The following is a 25219-nucleotide window of genomic DNA, read 5'->3' as shown; positions in this document are numbered from 1 at the left end:
ATTGCTGTTCATATGGATACCAACTAAACGAGCTAATGTTTAGTCCAATATTTGGCCCAGTGTAGGATTGCAAACAATAAATGAACTTCAAACGCTGGCGTTCTGTTGGCGGCACTGGAACGGTTCTTAGCGACCAAATATTTGTTCAAACACCAATAATGATTCGGTTATTACATTGGATGCACACTTAGTTATAATGGCTCCTGTATTTCAATGTGTGGGTTGAAAATACAATGTTCGTTTTTTTTATTTTTGTTGTATCTTTGAATTACATCTGATTATTTTTTTATTGTGTCTATTTTGAAAGCTTCTACTGACACTCTGTTTTATAAATACTGTATTTGCTTATTTTATTTATACTCTAGTTAACACGACTTTTAACATTTGCGCCAAATGTTGGTTCAAACTTTAATGAAGATGAATTATGTATCCTATTATAGAACATTTTGGATAGCATTTGGCGCCAATGTATGGAATATTGAACATGTGTATTTAATGTATTTATCTCTAATCTGTTATCTTTAATCTCTGCTGTGACCTATCGTAAAGCTTTCATTCGGTCACATTCACGGTAATTTTAATAATTATATAAACCAGATATAATATATTATTCTTAAACGTGTTTTTCCTTAAATGTTTTTTTTTTAAATATAATATACACTTATTGTATTAAAAAATAATATTAAGTCAGGTACATTTCTTCAATTTCATGAAACTTATTTGAGTGTGACCGAGTGAATGAACTCTCTCTATTTTAGTTAAGTTAATTTATAAATCTTTTGTATATTTTTTTAGCTTGAATATTTTTGTCATTAAATTTGTGTTACCGCGTTGATATAAACTTCTGATTTCGATTGGAGTTTAAATGAGAAAATTAATTTTATATTTGTGACCAACGCTTTTTGGTATACATAATATATTTTTGCAAATATTTTTTTTCATAAAGTACAATATGGAATATCGTATTTTCATTTTTTTTATGATGAAGTGAGCAAAAATATTCATGAGAGATGATTATATTTTTATTAAAACAAATTCTACTTCAATAAAGTATTAGCGAGTGTGATATTTGAGTTTGTGAAAATCATTACAAAAATGTTTTAGTTGTAAAGAAACCAGTGTAATAAAATAATTTGTATATAATTATGTAGATTCCTTTGTTAATAGTCCATACGAAGTTATTTATTGATTTTATTTATTACGTCTTTTACATGCAAATATAACAAATACTATTTTGAGGTTTATGGTACATATTGGATATTATATCGTCCGTGGTTGAGGTATTTTGTCATGTTAGAAAAAACTAAAAGTACATTATTATATGTTGTAAAAAGCAAACTATAAATGTCGATTTTCATTCATAAAAAAATAATATAAGTTGTGTACGGAAGTTTACATTCACTATTTTCCATTTATTATTTAAAAATTCGAAACGCAATTCCGTTTTGATTGCGATGTGACGTCACAAAAGGCCTATTTCTATCTCGCTTATTATCCTGTATTAGTGTGAGACATCGTATTGGCCGCGGTCGTTATGAGTCGTGTAGGACGGCATAATATCTGTAAATACATATTATTATGTAGGTTGTTACCCATTGAGGAAATTCGAAATAGATTATAACTTGATTATTTGAATTGCGTGCTTGTCAATTGTATTAATTCGATGGAAACATCGAATATAATATGGTAGTGTCAACATAAGCAATAAGATTTTTTTTATTAAGTCGTGTTTCGTGTATTGGATGAACAGTATAAAATAAAAAAGAAATTGTATAAAAAAAGAAATTGATAATATTGTCTGTGTATCCATTATTTGTAAACCTATTACATATCTAGATGATTGATCCAAGTACACAGTTGAAATAATTACGTTATATTGTATGTAATAGTATGGCACCATTTTTCAATAATGGCTGTTACATTTTTTTAAAGTATTGCAGTTTGAAATGTTTGAAATTTGTGATGCGTTGTATATATTTTTTGTGATGCAAGAATGTGTTCATGTTAACAATGGTAAAAAACTGACTTTTTACATTGTAAATAATTTTCCTTTAACATCTCTGTACTTTCTGGTAGATCTCCTATCTTATTTTGGGTTGATTATAGAAGTCCATGGGCGGCAGTAGCCACTTACTACCAGGATTGCTGCAGCTCGATTGCTGTTTAAATTTCACGATGATAAATGCAAGGGCTTATACCGCGGATTGTAATCTTGGGATGGAAAATGGTGATTGGGTACTAACATTTAATTCACCAAAACTATATTGAAATAATGATGTGGATGGAGATTTTTATATCCATTGCTCCGTAGTTATTGCTCCGTATTGCGACGAGTGACCATTATCCAGTATTGGAAGATGTATTGTAGCCAAATTGTAAAAAACATTTATTGAGGCAATATTGAACGTATATCTATAATAATAATCATAAGTAGTAAAAATTGCACAAATAAGCGCTAAATTATTGTAATTGGAGAATGGTTCTCATGTTCAATAAATTTGTACTGCCATAACTTATGAATATTAATATTTATATTGTTATTAGTATACATTTTACGTCTGATTGACGCTATATAACTCGATATTGTAGTGGGTACATTGTAAAATATATGTTAAAATTATTGGAACTATCATAATGTAATAGTATTATGGCACTAACAGACTACCTATTTATAGAAAGCGGAGGTTTTGCGTTTTAACGATTGTATTGAAATTGTATCACGTTCTAGCGAATAGCGGGTCGCGGGATAGAAAACGCGATTTTAGGGGCTCCATACATCACATTTTTGTAATTGACAGCAATCGATTTCTTTCGGAGAATTTATAGTCTAAAGCCTTGTATTCATTAGGCAACATTTGTTTATAAACACTGTTTATAAACAGTGTTTATCAATGTTTCATCATCTCTGTAAACAATTTATAAACAAAAGGTGATGAAACATTGTTTCTAAAACATGTTGCTGTGCTCCCCACGTTGAATGGGGAGCAAGACGAAACATTTAGTTTATAAACAGCAGTTGACAGATGTGGACGTATGTTGCGCTTGTTTATAAACATGGAAATAGTGTGGTCCAACGAGCTTTATCAACAGTATAATATATTTTGGGATGTCTCAAATAAAGACAATAAAATAAATTTAAAAAATGATGTTTGGACCGATATTGCTGCAGAATTGAATATTTTGCAAAAGGAGGTACACCCCAAGATGCATATTTTACGCTCACAGTATTCATTCCGAAAATAAAAAAACTGTGGTGTACTATGCGATGCACTATGATAAGTCTGATCGAATGTATTGAAAGTATTGAGTAGTTAGTAATAAATCAGGACTCGAAGATTACGATCGTTTATTTTACATTACAAAACAAAAATCATTTTTTTTTTCTATTAACACTTTTATGAATTATTACGTAAGCAGCAGAGAGCATCACTATCTCCTCGGGCAACATCCTAGCAACATCCGACAAGTGTAGACTGCAAAGTTTCAGAAACATTGTTTGCGGTAAACTTGTTTATAAACACGCCTTAAAAGTTTATAAACAAATGTTGCCTAATGAATACAAGGCTTAAAGACGCCGATCCCCCGACTTGCGTTTTCGGATTTCTAGTGTGCAGAGTTTGATCTTTGCATCTAGCTTTGGAAAAGTAGGCATAACGTTCCTCGCGTGTGCTATAAGTAGGTAGTCTGCCAGGGCCCTTAGGAAGTATGTTCGGACGTGTATATGTGGCTGTTGTTTATTACCAGGCCTTCACATTGAGCTAAAATGTCTCCCGCTAAGCTCGAACACCGATGGATTATTCTATAAAGTCATAGTATAAGTCGAAGCACTAGGCTTGGTTTATGTTCGCGCGATTGAATTTCTCGTGAATAGGTTCTATTTGTATGTCTATTATAGCCCTCTAATCGATATTCTGCGTCAATACGAATTATTCAGGGGTAAAAGTATTTGTTTAGGCTTCGGTTCTGATGCAAAAATGCTTATTGTCTGTACACGGAAAATTATTATTTTGGAAAACAATATATTTGTAAGGCATACATTCGCAAAGTGTCCAAATTGCAGGCGAGTTTAATATGTGCCTATCATTAAGAACTTTTTATAATGAAAATGACGAAAATCACAATAACGTGTCAAAAGCTATTTGGGAAAATTAGACAGTTTGCGAATTTAAGCTGCCAGAGATTTCTTATCCGGATGGTTCTAGGTTTATACCGTTATTTTTTGTGAATATTTATATCACGATATTTAAAATCTGTATTGTAACGTATGTTTGCTGTTGCATGGACGGCGCATGTATTAAAATGTTACATACTTGTTATATTGTTTTATTATTAACAAATTGTAAGTTATAGCTTTAGGGTGTACACGTACGAAGGTAAACTATGTGTACCCATGCCTAATCTACCACAAAGCTCCAATTATTATATGGAGTGTTCGCACTTGCGAGTGCTAAGAATAACAGTATCAGTGTAGTTATAACAACCTCATTGTTACTAAGTTTGGACTATATGAACTTTTAGAATATTTGAATGTTCAAAACGTTAGCCTAGCTTACCTATCTCACACATCTTTGAAAAAATGCTGTTATAAATCATAACAAGGTCACACCTTGAGTCAATAAATACAAGAAGTTTTGAGGTGTATATTTAATATCAAATTAAACAAAATTATAAAATAAATATAGTAACAAAATAAATTAACAATAACAAATCAATCATCGAGTTCTTGCAAAATCATGTCGATGTACCGGGAGAGTCTTAATATTGGTTTTATCGCTTGTTTGAGTTGCCGACACTTACAGTTACTTGAACAGTTATCTTTTTTAAACCTGTCCAAGAATTTATTACACGAGGATTTTTCTTTAAGAGAGTTTCTGCCGCCGGAAAATTTTGCCACACTGCGCCACGGTTCGCTCGCACCACGTGTTCTCATTTTGTTTAATCTGTTTTGTACCGAATACTTGCAATAATACTGTGATCTGTTTTCTGAAGAGTATTTCCTTGGGCAATAGCTAGGTTTTTCTTCAAATTTCAATATGCGACACTGGAAAAATAAGAAATACTAAAATATATTTTATTCATTGCTGAAAGCGTATGGAAAATAAACAAGCCCAGAATTTACCTTGTGATTTATATTTTTGTTTGATTTTCTTATCTTTGATTGAGATTGGTTTTGTCTGAAATTGTCATTGGCATCAACTGAGGCGTCGCTTTCGTCATTGGTATACTTGATGGGTGAAACGTAGGGCTGCAAAATATGACCTAGAATTAAATTACCCTATTTGAAGATGAACGTTTTAGCTTTCAATGCCGCATCAAGAAGGATAGTTTCATCCAAAAAATTTAAATTCATTTAACATATAGTGCATACCCACCTATCTATACTACACCCGAAACAATAAGCACCCATAGCAATGTTCCGCAAACTGAAAAGAAATAATCAGTAGAAATTTCTTCAAAATTAATAAAAATATTACATAGAGATTACTTACACATCCTATTGATTCCTCTACGGAGAACGTCGAAAGCTAGCACCGCAGTGAGGAACTGAGAGCTAAAGTCGTAATAACAATTCCCTGAAAAATAATTTGTTGGTGCAGTAATTTAATGTTTAATGCGTCTAAGATGATCTTAATGGTAAATCTTCAGTGTTGCGGCACCAGAGCCATAATATAGGTATTATTTTATTTATTTATGTTATAGAAGAAGTAAAAGAAAATGCAATGTCACTGTTCAATGTTTCGTGATCTCAATACTCCTAGAATCTTATTTCTGTGATCTAGAAATAGATTACAAATGTGTTATCTGGGAACTTAGGTGTTATAAACAATGCCATTCGACTTAAAATGTTGCTCACCTCGATTCATCTGCATCAAATTATAGGAAAACGTCACTAATTTGGACCATATTGCGAGAATTCCATTATCATACTTCGGATAATATTTGTCAACAGATTTTACAGATTTTGTTTCAATATCTTCTAAAGAATTTAAACTTTCACTATCTGAATTCGTGTCATTATTGCAAAGCTCTGTACAAGTTTCTAGACATTCCTTTTCTGCTTCGAGTTGCAAGTTAATAATTTCAGCAATATTCTTCTTTACAAATTCAAGTTCCACCTTAATGTCGTCAGCAATATTTTCGTTCAAATCAGTTATCTCTAACACACTAGTGATGCTGTCGGAGGGACTATTAAGATCTTTTTTGTCGTTTGAACTCTTGAAATCATCATAAAACTTGCTTGTTTTTGAGTGTTGACTTAATGTGCCTTCTGGGCCTTTTCCACTGACAACATCTTCTTGTTCGCTAACGCTTTCAAAGAAACTATCACTGCTTTCACTGAAAGGTGTTCTTGTTGTATCACTCTTGATATTTCTTTCTATTCGAGAACTACTTTGACGAAGACTGTAGTTATCACTGAACCGCCGCCTTGCCCGCCGTTCGTTCAGTTCGCGATGCAAAATCCTATCCTGACAGGATCTGTTCTTCAGTTTTTTGGCCGCATCCAACTGATTCTTTTCTAGAGATTTGTATTGTTCGTATAAGTACCATGAACGCACTCTATTTGACTTCTTATCTGGAGTGTGTAAGTCTGGAATATTCCAAATGTATGATGAAATTATGTCTTGGAATTGTAGAAAGCAACATATCTTCGTTGTTAGTACTTACCAAGAGAATCCAAACAATCCATTCAAGAAAGCTTTACATTGAATAATACTATTGCTATTTTAAATATGTATTCTTTAAATTTTCACCGATTATATTTTTGAATTAATTTCTAAAATGACAAATTATATTTTCGACACTTTCTGCCAGAAGATTCGATGTGTCGTATTATTTCTTTTTAATAATAGACAAGAAAAGATTGGCAATTTTTATTTGATTATAATTATACTAATCTATTGATGTAATAGAAAAGAAAATATTGCCTTTTTCTGGTTTATTTTCTTAATTCGAATAATATCATAGAACACTATCGGATTACAAAATAGGCCTAGGGGTTACAAGTTTCTATCAACATCAGCTGTTGGAAGTAAGTACATTGGTACTTAATAATAATAGACGGACTTGCGACAACTTATTTACGTACCTACTTACTTAAAAAGCTGCTAAGGTGCTTTTTATTTTTTAATAATGGCATTTACGGTGGGATATTTATGAAGTTGTACCAATAAATACTATTTACTTAAAGCTCATGTTGTACCTTAACTATTGATGGGCAAGGTTAAAGGCAGAAAAATATTATTAATTTTATACAAAATGTGTTTATTTAAAAAATAAGTATATGCAGAATTACATTTAATGCTAGTAGGTTGTAGGTCATAAGATTGAGTATTTTCAGCACAGATTAATGATTAACAAACATAAGCACCTATATATAATAATTAATAATAATAAAATGTTAAATAAACATGAGACTAAATTTAAACCAATGTAATTAAAATCTACACAGGTAAATCTTATGCATTTCAGTCATAATTTGCAATCACGCATTTCAAATAGAAAATAGGCAATCGTAGGTAGGTATTTTGCAGATCATGTGTATCACATGAAATCTCTAGTAGAAGAATATGGCTCCTCCAGCTGGCTGTCTGCTGTACCCGGGGTTGGTTTGCGAAGAATGGACTCCTGAGTTCATCAGCTTCACACTAAATGGTGACTTACGTTCCTTGATGCCTCCTCTCTTCATTGGATGTCCCTGTACATAAAAAAAAAACATTTTAACGTAGCTTTTAAGCAAGAATACGTGTTATATAATTATAGGTAGTATGAGCCATAGTCCACTGGCCAAATGCGGATCGGTAGACTCCACAGACCTTTAATTTTTTTTAGAACTCGGGCATAAATATAGGTTTTTTCACTAGGCTATCACTATTTACTATTATCAACGACGGAGAGAAGCGTATATTTACTGATACTACTGCTTACCAGGGGAATCACAACTGGTGGAAGTTTATCGTATGTGTTTCGCAGCCGCCGCCAGGTGTCGCAGCCGATGGTCTCTGGTTGTAAGTAAAGATCCTCCTTGTCTGCGAAACGTTCCGTTGAGTGGTTGTACGTGGCTGCTAATATCAAGTCCAGGCTGTCATCTGGTAGACTGGAACATGTAAGGTAATGGAGTTATTTAAGTCATTGATAAATTAAGGTATTTCGGTATAGGTAGGTACTTAAAGGATGATGATAAGTAATTTATAACATTGTTTTTGGCGATAATACCTTCTAAAAAACAAAACGTACCATTAAGAATAAGGTCATGAGACTCTGTGTACGGGTGGCCACTGTAAGTTTGTATTAAAAATTGATGTGCAACCACTTTTCTCAATTTCGAAAATCCTGTAAATAAACTTACAAAAATGGGTGAAAGAAGTGCAATTTCCTGACGCTAGCCAGCGTGTGATGGGAGAATAGTCTGGAGCCGGTGGGAACCCCGTGTTTTTCCTTTGTCGACAGCACTATTTCCTTGGTAAGTTCTCCCTCCTTTCGGAGATCGGGTAGAAGCTTCTTGTTCCTAACTTGCTTTATTCCGGACATCTTAACTAACGAAATTTTAACTTAATTTTTTATTTTCAGAAAAACGCGAATTTTACATAACCTAAGCGCCCAGATACCGACAATGATTGTAGTGACAACAATATCAATACTGTAACCATGGTAACTACCAAAGCCAGATACACCATCAATAAACATATCATGTCCGTGAGTATGTCAGTATGCCTGGCGTTCGTAGTTCTTTATGAATATTTTAGGAGATTATAAAAATCTGACGGTTTCTACCTATTATTTACAGATTGTACTAATAGGAACAGTATTTATATTTGCTAATGATACATATAATGATCAAAAATAGTAATAATTTGCCAAAATATTTATTAATGATTTGTGCAATTCTTTACGTACCTACTTACTTTAGCTATTAATAAAGATGGTAGAAGTGGTTGTGAATCATGTATGGATGTATTAAGCTTAATTTATTTAAGGAAGAATGTTTTAATTTATTATTTATCAAACAGATGGCTGTGTTGGATAGAACACCGTCAGTTATTTTCTACATTAGATTACAACGTATAATAAGATTGACCTAAACTAAATAAAATATTTCTAGATAACAATAATTACCTAGTAATTAGGTAGGTATATCAGTAAATGATAAATACATAATTTGACGCATACTAGGTATTTACCATTTATTTACATATTTACTTATACTATTTAAGTTAACTATTAGTTACACAGTTAATTTTAATCGAATAATTTTAAACTTTCGTGCTCATTCATTTTTAATGATGTGGGTACATACCTATTACATAATAACAATTAATAGGGATTTGTGCATTGTCATTTCGCCAATAATGTTCGTGAGTGTATGTAATTATTTGAGTATACCATAATCATGATGGTTAGTGGACACGCCATAGGGGTTTTTAAATTGATATGCTCTTTTAATGGTGTTTGTCTTATCCTTACGCTTTTTACACTCACATTAGTAGGATTTTTTCCTGTGTGGTGGCCACGGTCATACACATAGATCAATACACAAACTCAGATACAGAACGGAAATTTAAATTAATTATTTAGATATCTGCCTGACCGAATATCAAACCCTGCACTCTCTGACAGACCGATACAATGACCGCTCTGCTAGGCGGACATTGATTCATCGTATCAATGTCTAAGTGTATATTTATTTATTTCAGATGTCAATAAAGGCGAATTGATTAATAAGAATTACTAGCCAATGATACTCCGTATATTATATTTTTTCTTAATTATTTTCAATAACCAAGAAACTAAAATTATTTTTTATTTTAGATAGATATATATAATAGATACTGAACGCAGTAAGTACGCTCTATAACATTTGTACATCTTTGGTACTGTGATAAAAGGTACGGGTACTGTTGGTACGGCTCGAATCTAACCACCACAGACTAACCACAGACCTGTACCTATTCTAACTAATAATATGTAAAGGGTTTTCTACTGTACTATTAGTCGAAGTATAGACCTCGGAATGGTTCACATATGGGTAATTGGACTCGAGTGCTTGAACAGTTCCTATAAACCTGCGATTCGCAGGTCAGATTGGTATGGGTTGTATGACTAGTTCTCAAAGAGTTGACGTCATTCCACCTGTAAGTATTTATGTTTTTTTTTGTGAAAAGTCTCCTATGCTTCAGCTTAAATAAATCTGTGTTTTAAATATAGTAAACGCTTTGGGAATTAGTGCGTCTTTAATCTTTATCATCAAAATAAATTACAGGGAGAATGTGTATATATAGGGAGTAGTCTAAACTATACAGAACGAATTAGATACGAGCTCTCCAAATACAACTTTTTATCTTAGATAACCTAGGGCTTTCTTTTGAATCTGACATACTTTCATAATACCTAAAAAAACAATGCAGAGTTAATTCTTTACTTTGAAATTCAATTTTAGAACCAGGATATCACGCCGTGGCTAAATACATCAGATAAAAATGATACAGTGGTCTCTATGCTGCGAAGGTTGGATGAGGAGATCGCCAGAAGCGAGAAGTCCTACCCAGCGGAGCGTCTTGCAGTCGTTACAGCGGAACTGGAAAGCATACAGCAGGTCTACCAACTAACTAAATTATTTATTGCAATTTAAAATACAGCAAATTGTGTCAAAAACAATAAGCTTTTGTGTTGTTTTTGATCACTGGATTTATCATGGATCGGTTCTTTTCGCAGGAAATAAAGGAATTCAACGAAAGAAATGTTTTGCAAATAAGTACAGATTCTTACGCTAAAACTCTACATCAGGTATTTACATAGTAGAAATCGCGACATTTATTAATAATCTTTTTGTTAATACTTATGAGTTGTCTTACTTATAAATGACCGAGTTCCTTTTTCTCAACAGATTTTTGTCAGCTTAGATCTGTACAATCGTCCAATGTTGGCCTCGGAAAACGAAGATTTTATAGCAAATGTTAATAGAAAGGTATTTTTAAACATTCATTTTAAAATCGGCCTTAAAAAAATCGTTGTTTAAATACTTTTAGATTTTTAAACATAAAAAACATAATTTGTAGTGATTTAAAAATCTTATATTCTAATCTCTATTTACCTACTTAGTTTAAAGCAGATTCAGTAATAAAATAAATATATGTGAGTTCCAACATAGTTGTAACGATTATATATCGTTGAAATAGCGTTTGTTTAAATTTCTATAATTTTGTAGGAAATGCGTCGTTTAGAACTTATGTGGTTATGCACGAGACAACGGGAGTTGCAACAAGAGCAGCGCTTGTTGCACGCGCAGTTGTTGCGAACCCGTTCCTTGTACAAGCAGTTGCAGCAATTACTGGGTAAATCGCCTGATTTGTTTTGTTTATCGATATGCAACTAATTCGGGTAGTGTAAAATACGTTATTTTTGTCGTTTTTATGTGGGAGAGGTTTGGAACGCGATCCATTAATTTGCTTTAATGCGAGGTCGTGGTGGGTAATACGTCCCTATTAGTGGCTAACCCTGTGGCGGATGTTTTCAAACCACCATAAGTACTCTGAAAATGTTTATTTATTATTTAACATTAATAACAACTACTGCGACAGACGGTTTGTGGATACTTAGCTTTAACGTGTCTTCCATAGTACAGAATCGCGCAAGAATTTAGTATTAGAGATCATCGGCCTAAATCGTAATGTAACTTTGTCTATGCACGTGTATAGTCATTTACCAGTGCTTCATTTGCAAAAAGATTCAACATGGAGCAACGGTTCCCGGCCGGGCACGGGTATAGAGGACGCGTTGGGACGGGCGCACGCGTTGCGCGGCGCGCTCGCGTCCGTGAGCGCTCGGCTCCGTGCCGCCGTGGAGTACGTACATGCAGCGTTGCGGCTGTTAGATGAAGCGTTGCCGGCCTGGAAACTGGCTTCTGTTGGCAAGTAAGTCCTCTTTTCTTTTTTTTTTATAATATAGGAGTAGCAGACGAGCATACAGTCCATCTGATGGTAATTTCATTGATTAACTGTTGTATGTGCTTTAACTGTTGTATATTGTGTCTCTAGTTGTAAGTAAAAGTTCAAAAGTTGCGTGGTGTATTCCCGTTAAAGATTAGTTCTTTGTTACGATCGGTAGGATGTTTGACTGACGATACGTTTTTGTCGATTATTACTTAAGTTTTGTATCTCATAAGTGGTAGTCATAATTCCAATATAAAATATAAAGTTTGCCTTTTTATTCACCTTAAAATTTTAATATTTTAATATACATTTATGTAACTTGTGCTTCAAACTCATAAACTTTCAATGTTGCGGACGTAATGGGCACGTCCAATTGCCAATCTGCCGGGTTTATAGTGCAAAAAGAAAACATGGATATTGTAGGTACCAATTCAGTCATTACCAACCAAGCTTGTGCTAACTGCGGCAGTACTTAAATGATAAATCCGTATGGTATGACAACTCCAGCTCCAACATCAAAAATTAATTATATGTACCACTATGTAAAATTCTATATTATATACCCTTTAAAAGATGCAAATATGCACACGTATGGAGTTTCTTGCGCCGCTTCTTCTCCATAGCGAAATACCTTCCGAAGCGGTGGTAGACTTTCAAAAAGTATTCTATATGAATCAATTTTGAATAAATGAGATTTGAATTTGAATTTTGAATAACCAGAAGCGGCTGGGAACGCACTGCAGCGTGCGCGGAGGCGTGTCACGTGCTGATCCGCGCGCGGTGCAGCGAGCGTGGCGCGCGGCGAGTGCTGGCCGCGCCCGCCGCGCCGCGGGCCGCCCGCGCGCTGCGACTTGCGTTGGATTACGCGTTCACTGACGCCATACACGACCACAAGTAAGATTTTTTATAGTTTAAAAACTAAAAACCAAAAATTTCACAGGAAGTCGTTAATCCTGATTCCTGACGATCTTAATGAGGTGAAAAAATTATTAAATCGTGTATTGTCATCGGTTTTTCATAAGTGTTCAAAATTTTAAATTAATCGGACCGTTCAAAGTGGGTAAAGTCGAGTTTAAAGATTCAGTTACATACATACATGCAGGTCCAGCTAATAAAAGCGTGGTGATTAATATCTTATTTGGTCATTAGCTAAACAATATCATAAGTAAGAATGGCTTTTCGTCATTTTTCATTTACTTATTTCATCATTTACTTATTTGTCGCTTTTATGCTTATTATGTGGTTTAAGTTCAGTAAATAATAAAAATTGTTCAACTATAAAATTTTAGTACTGGTTGGAAATAATGTATTTCATTAATTTCAGATACCAGAGAGCTACCGAAACTTTTGTGCAATTCAAAGAGGCTCTCGTTCAACTAGTTAAATCAATTCATCAGGTGAGTAATAATTACACAAAAATATTAATCACTGATTTCTGTCTTTTGTTGAAAATTAACAAGTTCAGCATGTAGGTCGTAGTCGTAGTAACGTCCCTGTAGTCCCGGGACTAGAATAGGGCTACGGTATCCCCTGCCTGTCGTAAGAGGCGACTAAAAGGGGGCTTCCGGCGGACGGCAAAATTGGGAGGTCGAGCCGTCCGGTAAGCAACTCCGGGAAGGACGGCGGTGTGTGTGGTCGCATACCGTCGTAAACACCAGACGGTGTGGCGAGTCCTGGAGCTCACCTGGGTGGAGCCAGAAGGGGCGACGCGTTCAAAGGACTCCGGTTGCGTTCCGTAGGAGATCCTGGAGTCCTATTGGCAATGTAGAGGATGGCCACCGGGGGGGTTTAGTGCGGTAAAAATCCCACATAACCCTGTGTCGCTCCCACGACACCCTCGTAAACAAAAAAAAAAGGTCCCATTACTATATTCAATGAGAAAAAAAAAATAATGACACAAGATTGGCAATTTAATTTGACAAATCTAACTTATTGTTATTTGGTATTTTAGTGCCCTTTATTGTTGTATAATATAATCTAGAAAATATGTTCAGAAGACGCAATGAACTCTTTACGTTATGTAACATATTTCTAAAAACACAAATTAGGACACAGACCAACGAAGTAAATATATTTATCAATGGCAAATCGATTAACGTTCCCAGCTATTTTACGATCCTCCAGGCATTACGAAGGGAACGTGTAACAATACCCACGTTTTGTTATCATGACCGTCTGTCCATAGCAGGGAACTGTCGAATGTGTTTAGTGCAAGTCGAGGGCATGTGGAAACCACAGATAGCCTGCGCGATGCCCGTGGGTAAAGGTATGAAGATACGAACTAATTCCAGTGTAACGAAACAGGCCCAAGAAGGTGTCCTAGAATTCATTTTGGCAGACCATCCGTTAGATTGTCCTATATGTGACCAAGGTGGCGAATGTGATTTACAAGATCTATCGATGAGATTCGGGAGCGATCGCACCAGGTTCACAGAAATACATTTCACGGGAAAAAGGGCTGCGGAGGATAAAAACTTGGGACCACTTATTGGAACCGAAATGACGCGATGTATACACTGCACACGTTGTATACGGTTTGCTTCCCAAGTATGTGGCTTGGATGTACTAGGCACTTCTGGTCGCGGTACTGATATGTTAGTTGGTACTTATGTAGACAAAAAGTTTTTTTCTGAACTATCTGGGAATATTATTGATTTATGCCCAGTCGGGGCATTAACAGCTATACCTTACAGATTCAAGGCCCGACCCTGGGAAGTCAAAAGAACTAATTCAATTGATGTTACTGATGCTACTGGTACAAATATTGTTCTGAATTATAGATTTGATCGGGTATTACGGGTCTTACCAAGGGAAAACGATGAAGTTAATCAAGAATGGGTTTCAGACAAGGGAAGGTGGGCGATAGATTCGTTAGAGATGCAAAGATTAGTGACGCCCATGTATAGAAAAGAAAATTGCCTATGTCCAATAGAATGGGACTGTGCTTTAAAAATGACTGCTAATTTAATAAGGTGCACTAATCCATGTAAAATAATGGCAATAGCGGGGCCTTATTGTAACGTCGAGACGTTAGTAGCAGCGAAGGACTTTCTTAATATGCTTGGATCAGACCATGCATACGTAGAGAGAGATCTTACATACACCTCAACAGGTATCGATATTCGGGCTGCATATTCATTGAATATAAATATGAAGGATATTTTAAAAGCAGATAAAATTCTATTAGTAGGAACCCATCCAAGGTTTGAGGCTCCTGTTTTAAATGCATGGATAAGGCAAGCATACCTGTTTAACGAATGCGATATTTATTTTATTGGTCCAAAATGTGAATTTAATTACTACGTAAATCATTTAGGACAAGATGCGTCTGCTGTATGTAAAGCAAGTGAAGCCTTAAGAGGGGCCAAGAAACCTCTTATACTTGTGGGGGTGTCCCAGTTAGAAACACCAAACGGCGGTCCAATGATGTGTGCTTTGAGCAATATAGCCGCTTGTTTTAAGGGAGATCCTGAATGGACTGTCCTCAATGTTTTAACGAGAGAGGCAAGCTTCGCTGGTGCTTTAGAAGGCGGCTGGAAACCAGGGGCCTTAAGCGCTATTAAAATGTATGGTCCTAGCATATTGATATCATTAGGAGCCGACGATATATTTTATGATTGGAACCCACCTCCAGGTTGTACTGTAATTTATATAGGGTTCCAGGGAGATCGAGGGTCGGAGTGTGCTTCAATTATTTTGCCAGGGAGCGCCTACTCGGAGGCGGGGGGGATATTTTTAAATGTGGAGTGTCGCGCTCAGTACGCTTTGCCAGCTGTCACGCCGCCTGGGAAGGCCCGCCATGACTGGAAGATAATTCGGGCGCTTGCAGAATACAGCGGCATCTGTTTATTTTATAGTGATGAGAATTCTTTGTGTTGGAGACTAGCTCAAGTTAGTCCGAATTTTGTTAACTTTGGTGAATACCAAAAAAAGTTGTTCAATGAATTGATCCCGCCATTCATTGATACCAGTCAGAGAATCAGCGGGCCAGTGGATGTGGATATGAAAACGCTGAAGGATTACTATTGTTCAGATACTTTTACCTATAATTCTCCAACAATGGTCAGGGCGCAAAAGGCAGTAGTGGAATTTGCTACATCAAGTTATGCTGCTATTTAGTACAAGACTTGACATAGACTTATGTATTTTGCTAAATAAAAATTAATGGAACATAATTTCTTCTTTGTGGTTTTTATGTTTTATGGCATTAAAATAACTTTAATGAACATGTGTAAAGATACTTCGTAGCGAAATCTAGGGATGGGGCTAATAATTGTAATATACTTAGTGTGCAACTGTCAATTCTACCATTCATTTGTAATCATGAAATTGGTTTAAGAATAGGTATATTCAGATGTGAACTTTTTTTTATTCCTACTCACATTCAGATTTTAATGAAGGACCTATATTTTTATATACATTTCAACAGGTGCTCCTTAATAATAGAGATAATCTAGCAGTGGCTGAGAAAGAAGTGATAACATACAGGAAGCAACTGCAAGTGGTGAGAGTGAATGACATAGTAAGAAGAGGATTAGCGGATAAGAAGTACAACTCTGCAGCATTGCCGAATTTGAAGACAACATTAGAGTAACACCAGTATTCAGAATATTATAAATTACGTTTCTTATTACTTAACACGGTGACTCGAATTTACAAAATCAATACCATAATTGATGTAAAACGGGGCCTTAAAAAACCTTCTTTACTATTCATAAAGATTTGTCATTCTCTTTCCCAGTACCTCGTGAGGCAGGTACCTATAGATAGGTATATTGAAAAGTATTTTAGCAAATATTTTCTCTTTAAGTGATATATTTATATTCTCTTAAGTTAATTGACTTTTATTGTGTATTTCACTGTATTTATTAATTTAAATTTGGATTTTGTGTATTATGTACCTACTTCCAATTTATTTTGTTTCGTTTGACTAGGGAGAGCATGAAATAAAAGACGATTATTACAAAAACACAATCAAATTTTATTAAATATCAAATATTGTATTGTCTAACACGATTCCTTAACTATCATGTTTCACATCAATATCTTATAATGGCATATGATTATACTGTTACAAATACGTTTCAAAGATGAAGGTACAGTGATAGTTGAGACAGAATAAGCTGAAAAAATAGACATTTAGATAAAACGAAAGATGGAAAAACTGAAAATGTTGATATAAATTTTAGTGATATTGTCATGAAGGAACAAGAAGTAGATAACGATAATAAAATACCCGTAATTAAAAATACAAAATATGTAGAGACGAATTTATAAAACTTCATTAAAATTAAAAAAGATAGCCAAATAGAAATGAGATGATAGTTCTCTCTGATAGTACAACTCTTAAAAGATAGTTAAAATAGAAGCAATGGTAAGGGAGAAACGGAAGTTGAAATATTTGTGTTTCAGAGATCATGAGAAAAATAAATGACCATACTACTATACAGCGTAGTGAAAAACATCGTAAGGGTCTGTGTCAATTTTGAACTTTCAAAGTAATACCAGCAAGATTTTGTAAAATTGAATTACGTTTGCTATTAACAATTAATCTATCCACATTTTTGGTAATGTCCATTCAAATATTCTTGAGGAATGATATACAATACAGAACATTGAATTCAAAATTTTCTCACGATCTCTACAAATCACTCGAAGAAATCACACAGAACACACTCACGTTATCGATATATACTTGTCACAATACATGGGCTTAAATGCAAAATCTACAAAAGATACACGATTATGTCCAAACGGTACGTAGGATTAATAATAGGGCTTATATCTATCAATACATAAGGTAGATTCTTGTGCGCCAAAGCTCTACATACGAGTCTGATGATATTGTAAGCATAGTTAGAGAATCTTCTGCAAAGGACCACCACGAATCACCAACAGAACTGGTCAGGTAGAGAATTATGAATGAACTTTGAGCGATTTACGTAAAATCTGTGAGTTCCTTTATCGTTCATAGAAACATGGTCTTGATATGTTGTTCTTTAAACCGCTGAAAAGGCTTTACTCTTTCTCATCAGTTTCTTGAAAATTTGAATTGCCATAACGTGGTGTATCGTATACTCTAATAAAACCAGTTCGTAATGATCGGAGGCCAATTGCAGACGAAAATCTAGCCGATTAAGACGAGTTAAAGATAACACTGATATGTGGCATGATGTGTCACGTCTCACTTGGTCGCTAGACTGTCTAGCCCTAAAAGTCTTCGAAATGGGCAGTTCCAATCATATTTGTTGTAAAAAAATAAACAATAACACTAATATTAAAAACAAATAAATAACAACAAAGAAATACTTGGGACTAACAAAACGTACACATTATTTGTACAAATAATACTTTAGTTACAATAAAAAGTAGATGATTGCATATTTCCTATCAAAATAGTTATCATTCTAAACAGCACTGAAAATAGACATAGGATTTATTTAGTTTTTAAATCAGAAGTGATGTTTACACGAATATAAAGAAGTACCATAAACATTGATTTAAAAATTGCGATTAAAGATTAATTAGATGAAGATGATTAAATAAAAGTTGGCAATGTGCTATTTCACATCGCCTTATACTGATAGTATAATAACATTAATTTCTATAAAAATCAAGTGGGGCCGATACTCTAACATTGATTCGATCGATTCTAAGCTAAGAGAAGCTAGAAATATTGTCAATCCGAAGCCAGACCAATGCAGCGGCTAATCTTGCTTTGAAAAGTCATAAAAACCGTCTAAATTAGCATATCCTTAAACACCGTAAAAACATGGAAGCACTCCTGCGGACAGACTGATTGCTGGCTAATATTGATAATATTTTACATATAAGTACTAGAGGAATAGGTACTGCCGTTATAAACTTTGTAAGAGCTATTGATATGCTGCGGTTAGAAACGACGAGTTCACTCGCAAACTAATTTCGATTTACGAAACATAACAAAATTATAAGATAGATGATGTCACACATCGAAAAATCTTTGGTAGTGTTACAAACTCAACAATGAATGTTCGAATAAATAGTGATTATAAATGTAAGTAACAAAAGTAACGAGGAGATGGGGGTAACGATAATAGTTGGAACAATACGTCCACGATGCAGTGTCGAGGCCGGAGACCAGGGCGAAGCAGCCACGAACAACATACCGACGGGCTTACACTTTGGTGATCGTTTTCATTTTCCTGCTTCGGAGGCATCTGGAAATTTTAACATTAATTAAATCATTAATATTCTACATCGGAATAATATTGTAGTAATCATTAGTTATTAGTGGCATTGGTAAATCTTAAGACCTCTGCCAATATAAAACTATTTTTCTGTCGTTATCCTTATCCTTATCGTCGTTATCTTTATTTCGTAATTAAGAATCCTGTGCATCCAGATATTTAATACGATTAAAATTGTTGACATCATCATCTTCATAAGAATTGCTCAATTTTTTTTGTATTATGTCTATTTAATCTAAAAATGTCAAATTATAATAAAGTTTAAAGGGCTTGATAAAGATTACCTAATGAATCCACGATACAGCATGAACGAGCCGTACAGGCTGAGGATGATGGTCGCCGTCCACACCACGGCGAGTAAAGAGCTGCTGCCCTCTGAGAATTACAATAAATATATATTTACTTTGATCAAATCAATACTCTGAAATGTAAGACCATACAATAGTAGAATTATCAGCTTTGAACGTCAGCAAATTGTTTGAGGTTAGATAGAAATAGTGCTTTTACCACATGTACCATAGTTACAGGTTTTTATTAAATATGAATTATTATAATCAAATATGATAGAAGGAGGAGCTGTGATCTTTATTTATTTCTACATAAATACAATGATAAGAGAAGTATCTCTTATCATTGTCATTCTTTGTCGTGTCCCTTATCAAATGTTCAAATATTAAATTATCTTATTTATGCTATATAGCACAGTGTTCAAGGTTCTATGTGTTGTCACGTTGAGATTTTCAAACGAGATGTTCAAATTCCCTAAAAAAAAATTAAGTTGTGAAGAGATCTTGCCACTGGCCGCGACCCTACCGATGTATCCGTCGTGGAAGGCGTCGCGAGCGCGTGCGCGGCGCGCGCGCTCGCCCGCCGCCTCCTCGCCGCTGCAGTTGGCCCACTCGATCGTCACGTATCTGGATAATGTAGTATTAAACTGTAGTTTATTTCGTGTGGAATGTAATGTTTCTTATGTATGTATGTATGTCTCATTCTTTGGTACGCCCTACAGCCTAAAAAGCTGAATTTATGAAGTGTCGTTAGATTCCTCTAAAGTGTGGAATTTTACGTAGGCTAATTTATTTGGATATTTAGCCAATGCTCAATCACATAAAAATAGCCTACTTGAAATATAAAAAATATAAATTTTGAAAATATTGAGTTTATTGAGTCTTGGTTGTGTAAGAAATAGTTTATTCTTATTACTTATACAATAAAAAAAATAAAATCCACTTAACGCGTTCGTGTGTAATGCTGCTCATAAGAGCGTGCATACATCAGTTTTAGTGAGGTCCCAAGAAGGGTATGGTGTGTTAGTTACCTAGAGGAGGTGGTGCAAGCGCGCGAGGCCGGCACCAGCAGCTGGCGGGTGCGGGAGCGCGCACCTCCGCGGCATGCACCCCACGCGCCCCAGGGACCCGCGCCACCTGTACCAGTACCGCCGACACCGCTTGGACGGCAGCCGCACTCCACCTCGCATGTCTCCTCCTCCTGTTACAATCATATCATGTGAAATGTAAAACGTTCATAGATGACGAACTGTCCAATTGGTTGAGTTTTCATCTTGTGTGTATTGTGTGGCATTTCAATCGAATCAATGATCAACTTTTGTCTTCAAACTATTCTTCTTGCGATCATTTTCACTTAAATATGGTGAAAACTTTTTGCAGGATTTTTAACTTTACAGATATTTTATTGACTTTACAAACTTTTTATTCTGATATTTACGTAATTTAATAAGATACCCAAAAATGACAATAATTTTTCAACTTTATTCTGATATTTACTTTAGAATAGGTAACCAAAACGTTAATAATGGTGAATATCAGCTTTTAAATCTTTTTCTTCAGAAAAGAGTTCTTCAATTCCTTAGGTATTCCTATGCGACGTCAATCACCTCCTCTAGCACTGGCACCAGCACGTACCTATAAGACGTGTATAACATACCTGGTGGTGCAGCGAGGGCGCCACGATGCGGCCGGGCAGCGCGGAGGCGCAGCGCCAGGGCTCGAGGAAGGCGTCGCCGGCGGGCTCGTCGTTGCCGGACAGCTCGCAGCGCGCGTGCGACAGCCGCACGCCCCAGCCGCACGCGCCGTCCGCCTCCTCGCCGGATGAAGTCTGAAAAAGGAACATCAATCGTTCAGCCACGTCTACTCTTTTTATCAAGTCGACTTTAGGCATACGCTTAAAATCTAACAAATTTTAAATGCAACAGAATTGTTAAAGTGCTACTGAATGGCGGGAGAGCTGCATATAATTTGCCCTGCTATTTCTACAGAAATATCGAAAAAGTCATTTTCAATTTTGCCCAGTGGTGATCAAGTCATGATTACTAAGAACTTTACAAGAATATATTGGTGTATTTGGAATCCTTTAATCGTTTTGTAATTCTTAGTATTATTTACCTGAACATGACATCCAAGTACTGGTCTTGCTACCAGTCGAAGACAGGGCTCTCGAGGGCACGGCGCGCGCTGTTCAGTCGGAGGGCACGCGCGGCCCGGCCATACTGATGATGTCAGGTGTTGCCTGGAAATATTATTGTCATTCGTTCACCTTGTTTGACCTCGATTTTAGCTCAGCGAAGTTAAGGTGTTGTACTTTCAAGTTGAACAATTTTTAATGGAAGTTTGGACAAAAGGAGATTTTCTCTCATCATGTTAGCCAAGGTGATCAAGATCGGCCGTGCTCCAGTACTCCGATTTTAGCTTCGACAATTACAAAATTTTGATAGTGGCATTCAGTATCATGTGTTGCAATATCTTATGGAATAGCGAGAGATCGCCAAGAGTACCATCTTTTGTCGAGGAACGGGAAGTTGCCATGAGAGTTTTAGGGGGAATGGTGCGCCGAATTTGGTTGATGGCTGTTTAGCACGCTTATCCGATATCTATGATTAGAAATCATATAGATCTATTTCATGTCGCCAAGAATTCGAGCTGCAAGTACTCGTGTGTCTAACCTGGTTCGTCGCATGTGTCTAGCGGCGGCGTCTCCGCAGGTGCAAGCAGCGGCGTCCCAGGCGGCCCAGGGCGCCAGCTCGCAGTCCACGCCGCACGGCACGTAGCACCATGATTCACGAGCTTCGCTTGCCGTCGCTTTCTAGAGGGGCAGGGAGGGAATTATCAAATTAGGTCACTTGGCATTAAAGTAGCCTAATATTGAGTGCTCTAACGTATTGCTCTAAACCGGTTAGATGGAGTTAATCTATACGAAATATATATTAATTGAGTGCAAGAATATTGTAGAACTTACAGGACAGAAGGAATCATTGACAAACACGCCGTCACTTCGAAGGCATCGCACGGCTCTCTTCTTTGTTCCCTCGCCACACGGTGATCCTCCTATCAAGCAAAAAATTACGGTGGTTATTTTTGTTGTTGTATGACTTGACATGACATTTCTATGTGGAGAATTTCGAATTTTGGGGGGGTGCGTACAGCTCAGCTAGCTCAACTAGCACTGATAGCCTAGTGGTTAAGAAACTCGGCCTCTCGATCCAGGGGTCCAAGGTTCGAATCCCAGACACGTACCTCTGATATTTCCAAGTTTATGCGTATTAGAAATTAATTATCGTGAAGAAACCTGCATACATGAGAGATTTGTAAAAAAAAATCTTAAATGAATGTGAAGTTTACCAATACTGTATCTACATATATGCTGGTGTGTGTGTGTCGGGCTCACCGAGGGGCTGGCAGTCGTCCCAGGGCGCGAGGTGCCAGGCGGCGCGCGCGGGCGCGCACGGCTCGGCCGCCACCAGCTGCGGGCACGCCGCGCCGCCCGCCTCCGCCGCGCGCAGCACCGCGCGCGTGCGGTCGCGACGACCGCCCCACTTCGTCTGATGACACATTTCCGGTTACATTATCGTATACACTTAAGCTCGCTCCAGATCGCAAGATTCTCACGAGAATGTGGAGCGGGCTTTATACACAGCACTTACCATGTGGGAAGGTATAGTCAGCGCCAAACTGCTAGTCCGCTCTGAAGTTGTTTCGAGCAGGTGTAGTCATACAATTTACTATGGCGACGCGATTGATCCTTCTATATTCAGAGCGAACTAGCAGTTTTACGCAGACTATTGTAGGTTTTGATATTTGAGTGTCTGTGCGAAACTCTTATATGCGCGTATCCGTGATCTCTCTCGGGTATATCAAAAATTGAAAACCATCTTGTAAAATTTAATGTATATGTGTATAAGTCTATATGACTATATTTAAGTCAATATTTTTTTAATTTTTTAAGCGTACACTTGTGTCTATTAAGTGTACACATATGGCGCTTAGTGTGTAAGTGTACCTGTTCGCAAGGGCTCCAGTCGGACCAGGCGGAGACCACGCAGTCGCCGGGGCAGGGCGCGCGGCACGGCGCCTCGTGCGCGGGCGCGGGGCCCGCCGCCGCCTCGCACACCGCCTCATCGATGCTGTTGTCGTGTGAGTCCACGCATCTGGAAGACGCGGTTGTGATAACTCTAATACTCGACGTAGCGGCTACATTTTTTAAGACATAGAGGTAGTAACCGAACAATAATTTTATCTAATAATAAAAAAACATTATACTCGCCAACAATTTGCCTAGTAACTCGTAGAACAATGAGGAGTACGTTATCACTGCACAAGAATAAAGATGTATGATTCTTAAATTTGTGCTAACAAATCTAGCACACATCCCACCTTCTACCCTATGGAAAACCGAGTGGCACCAGAGACCCGTGGTGATCAATTCAACCCACGTGACTGTATTGTTAATGAGGGACCACAAACTCACGCACCAGACGGATCTCACATGCACACTGACCACCCATCGACGGTTCACTGTAGATCTTGTATCAAGAACGTCGACCGGTGTAACATAGCACTGCATTCTCGATTGCCCGCTGAAACAACTTCAATCCTTGCAAGTCAACTCACGTGACGGTTCTGTTGATGATGGATCGGCCGCAGAGCGAGCGGTGCGGCGCGCACACCGACCACTCACCGACGGACCAGCGCGGCTCCTGTACTACGCATGTCGACCTTTGCAGAGTGGCGCCACACTCGCGACCACCCGCTGAACCTTCTTCAATCACCTCCCTACGAATATGTAAAAGCCATTGAGTTACTTGACTAACTGTGTCATGGTTTAGTTCTAGAATAAAATCAATTTCGCTTGCGTCGTAAATATCGTAGAAGTCGACGACGGAGACAGGCACTAATGTCAGAACTTAATATTAAGTTATTTTTACCTTGTGTTGTCAGAAACCCGCACAGCTAAGCGCGAATTAGCTATAAAACTTCATTTTTTTTAGTGAAGCCTATAACACTGGACTTATCAGTCGATAATTGAATGGATGATATTGGTTGCACATGTAAAGATTGTCCAGTTATATGACCTTAGCACAGATGATTAAAACATAACTAAGTCTACGACTGTTTCCAAGCTTTTATTGACGAAAGTAGAGTATTTTAACAGTAGCCGTAACCCTATATGCGACTATCCGCAGCTGTAGCTATGTTGGCCAAGGTCAAGATAGACCAACTTACCTCGTCCTGAATCTAAAAGCAGCCCTTGAACCAGGTTCGGGCTGGCAAATGCCCCACGGCGCCCAGGGTCCCACCGCGCAGTCCCTCGCGCACCGCACGCTGCAAGCTCCACGGATCAGCGACGGGAACTCCGCATCGTATGAGAGACCGTCTGTTGATGCTTCACGAACTCTTCGAGGACCTACATAGAAGATGAACACCAAGATGATAGATTTCATAGTAAAGATGTAGTAGTAATCTAATAGACGTGTAGCAGAAGTAAGATGTTTTGATAGGTAGTGTTGTGTGACAAATTAAAGGAAAAGCAAAATACAGATTTTTTAAAGATAATTTTCGCAGATTACCATTTATCTGAATTTAACAGTTGATTTCAGATTACTTACCGGTTAGAGGATGATACTTTTTGCATACGTCCATTGGAACGTCGCGACCAGCTACCATGCATCGAGCTGCTCTCAGAAGTCTACCTTCTCCGCACTCCATCCTATTAAAACATTATTGTGAAATTCTTGAATCTGAGAATGCTTAAAATAAATGTTTTGATTAT

At 36.8% G+C, this 25219-nt stretch overlaps 4 protein-coding genes and 1 long non-coding RNA gene across 5 annotated transcripts in view; 3 read left to right on the top strand and 2 right to left on the bottom strand.

Moving 5' to 3' along the window:
- On the top strand, nucleotides 1-4316 carry LOC140744489 (uncharacterized). Its single transcript, XR_012102552.1, has 2 exons — nucleotides 1-2825; nucleotides 3564-4316. It is a non-coding gene; the product is annotated as an uncharacterized LOC140744489 (long non-coding RNA).
- Nucleotides 4317-4626: 310 nt separating this feature from the next.
- Nucleotides 4627-8648, bottom strand: LOC140744193 (uncharacterized). The gene is made up of 7 exons (XM_073075690.1): nucleotides 8348-8648; nucleotides 7927-8095; nucleotides 7594-7696; nucleotides 5855-6574; nucleotides 5490-5573; nucleotides 5120-5259; nucleotides 4627-5041 (listed from the first exon to the last, which is right to left on the bottom strand). The coding sequence occupies exons 1-7, from the start codon at nucleotides 8527-8529 to the stop codon at nucleotides 4709-4711; spliced, it is 1731 nt and encodes a 576-aa protein (XP_072931791.1). The 5' UTR covers nucleotides 8530-8648; the 3' UTR covers nucleotides 4627-4708.
- LOC140744191 (uncharacterized) lies at nucleotides 8647-16756 on the top strand. Its single transcript, XM_073075688.1, has 9 exons — nucleotides 8647-8694; nucleotides 10436-10591; nucleotides 10711-10782; nucleotides 10883-10963; nucleotides 11204-11330; nucleotides 11723-11909; nucleotides 12648-12821; nucleotides 13252-13324; nucleotides 16357-16756. Exons 1-9 carry the CDS (start codon nucleotides 8647-8649, stop codon nucleotides 16519-16521), a joined length of 1083 nt encoding a protein of 360 aa, XP_072931789.1. The 3' UTR covers nucleotides 16522-16756.
- Nucleotides 13831-16062, top strand: LOC140744494 (NADH-ubiquinone oxidoreductase 75 kDa subunit, mitochondrial). The gene has a single exon (XM_073076109.1). It carries the CDS (start codon nucleotides 13914-13916, stop codon nucleotides 16044-16046), a length of 2133 nt encoding a protein of 710 aa, XP_072932210.1. The 5' UTR covers nucleotides 13831-13913; the 3' UTR covers nucleotides 16047-16062.
- A 173-nt stretch (nucleotides 16757-16929) lies between the features above and the next one.
- The window catches only part of LOC140744493 (thrombospondin type-1 domain-containing protein 7A), a 196745-nt gene continuing 188455 nt past the window's right edge, over nucleotides 16930-25219 (bottom strand). Inside the window, exons 17-29 of the mRNA XM_073076108.1 lie at nucleotides 25056-25156; nucleotides 24673-24853; nucleotides 24061-24222; nucleotides 23450-23597; nucleotides 22838-22991; nucleotides 22409-22497; nucleotides 22116-22255; nucleotides 21559-21682; nucleotides 21101-21271; nucleotides 20475-20644; nucleotides 19970-20070; nucleotides 19441-19531; nucleotides 16930-19126 (exon numbers count right to left, since the gene is read on the bottom strand). Coding sequence (XP_072932209.1) covers nucleotides 19084-19126; nucleotides 19441-19531; nucleotides 19970-20070; nucleotides 20475-20644; nucleotides 21101-21271; nucleotides 21559-21682; nucleotides 22116-22255; nucleotides 22409-22497; nucleotides 22838-22991; nucleotides 23450-23597; nucleotides 24061-24222; nucleotides 24673-24853; nucleotides 25056-25156 — 1675 coding nt within the window. The 3' untranslated portion in view covers nucleotides 16930-19083. The remainder of the gene's footprint in view (nucleotides 19127-19440; nucleotides 19532-19969; nucleotides 20071-20474; nucleotides 20645-21100; nucleotides 21272-21558; nucleotides 21683-22115; nucleotides 22256-22408; nucleotides 22498-22837; nucleotides 22992-23449; nucleotides 23598-24060; nucleotides 24223-24672; nucleotides 24854-25055; nucleotides 25157-25219) is intronic.

Source organism: Epargyreus clarus, unplaced genomic scaffold (assembly GCF_041222505.1).
Source record: "Epargyreus clarus isolate Ecla_fem2 unplaced genomic scaffold, WU_Ecla_fem_2.2 ptg000008l, whole genome shotgun sequence".
NCBI classification, from domain to species: domain Eukaryota; kingdom Metazoa; phylum Arthropoda; class Insecta; order Lepidoptera; family Hesperiidae; genus Epargyreus; species Epargyreus clarus.
Note: the sequence above shows the minus strand (reverse complement) of the source record. Positions and strands in the feature narration are given on the sequence as shown.

Excerpts from the sequence above, each read along its gene's own strand:
- LOC140744193 (XM_073075690.1), bottom strand. The coding sequence starts at position 8,529 with ATGTCCGGAATAAAGCAAGTTAGGAACAAGAAGCTTCTACCCGATCTC. Across the intron at positions 8,096-8,347 it reads CACTTCTTTCACCCATTTTT|TCTACCAGATGACAGCCTGG; the intron begins GTAAGTTTATTT and ends TACATGTTCCAG. Across the intron at positions 5,574-5,854 it reads TTTGATGCAGATGAATCGAG|GGAATTGTTATTACGACTTT; the intron begins GTGAGCAACATT and ends ATTATTTTTCAG.
- LOC140744191 (XM_073075688.1), top strand. The coding sequence starts at position 8,647 with ATGGTAACTACCAAAGCCAGATACACCATCAATAAACATATCATGTCC. Across the intron at positions 10,964-11,203 it reads TAGCAAATGTTAATAGAAAG|GAAATGCGTCGTTTAGAACT; the intron begins GTATTTTTAAAC and ends ATAATTTTGTAG. Across the intron at positions 13,325-16,356 it reads TAGTTAAATCAATTCATCAG|GTGCTCCTTAATAATAGAGA; the intron begins GTGAGTAATAAT and ends ACATTTCAACAG.
- LOC140744494 (XM_073076109.1), top strand. The coding sequence starts at position 13,914 with ATGTTCAGAAGACGCAATGAACTCTTTACGTTATGTAACATATTTCTA.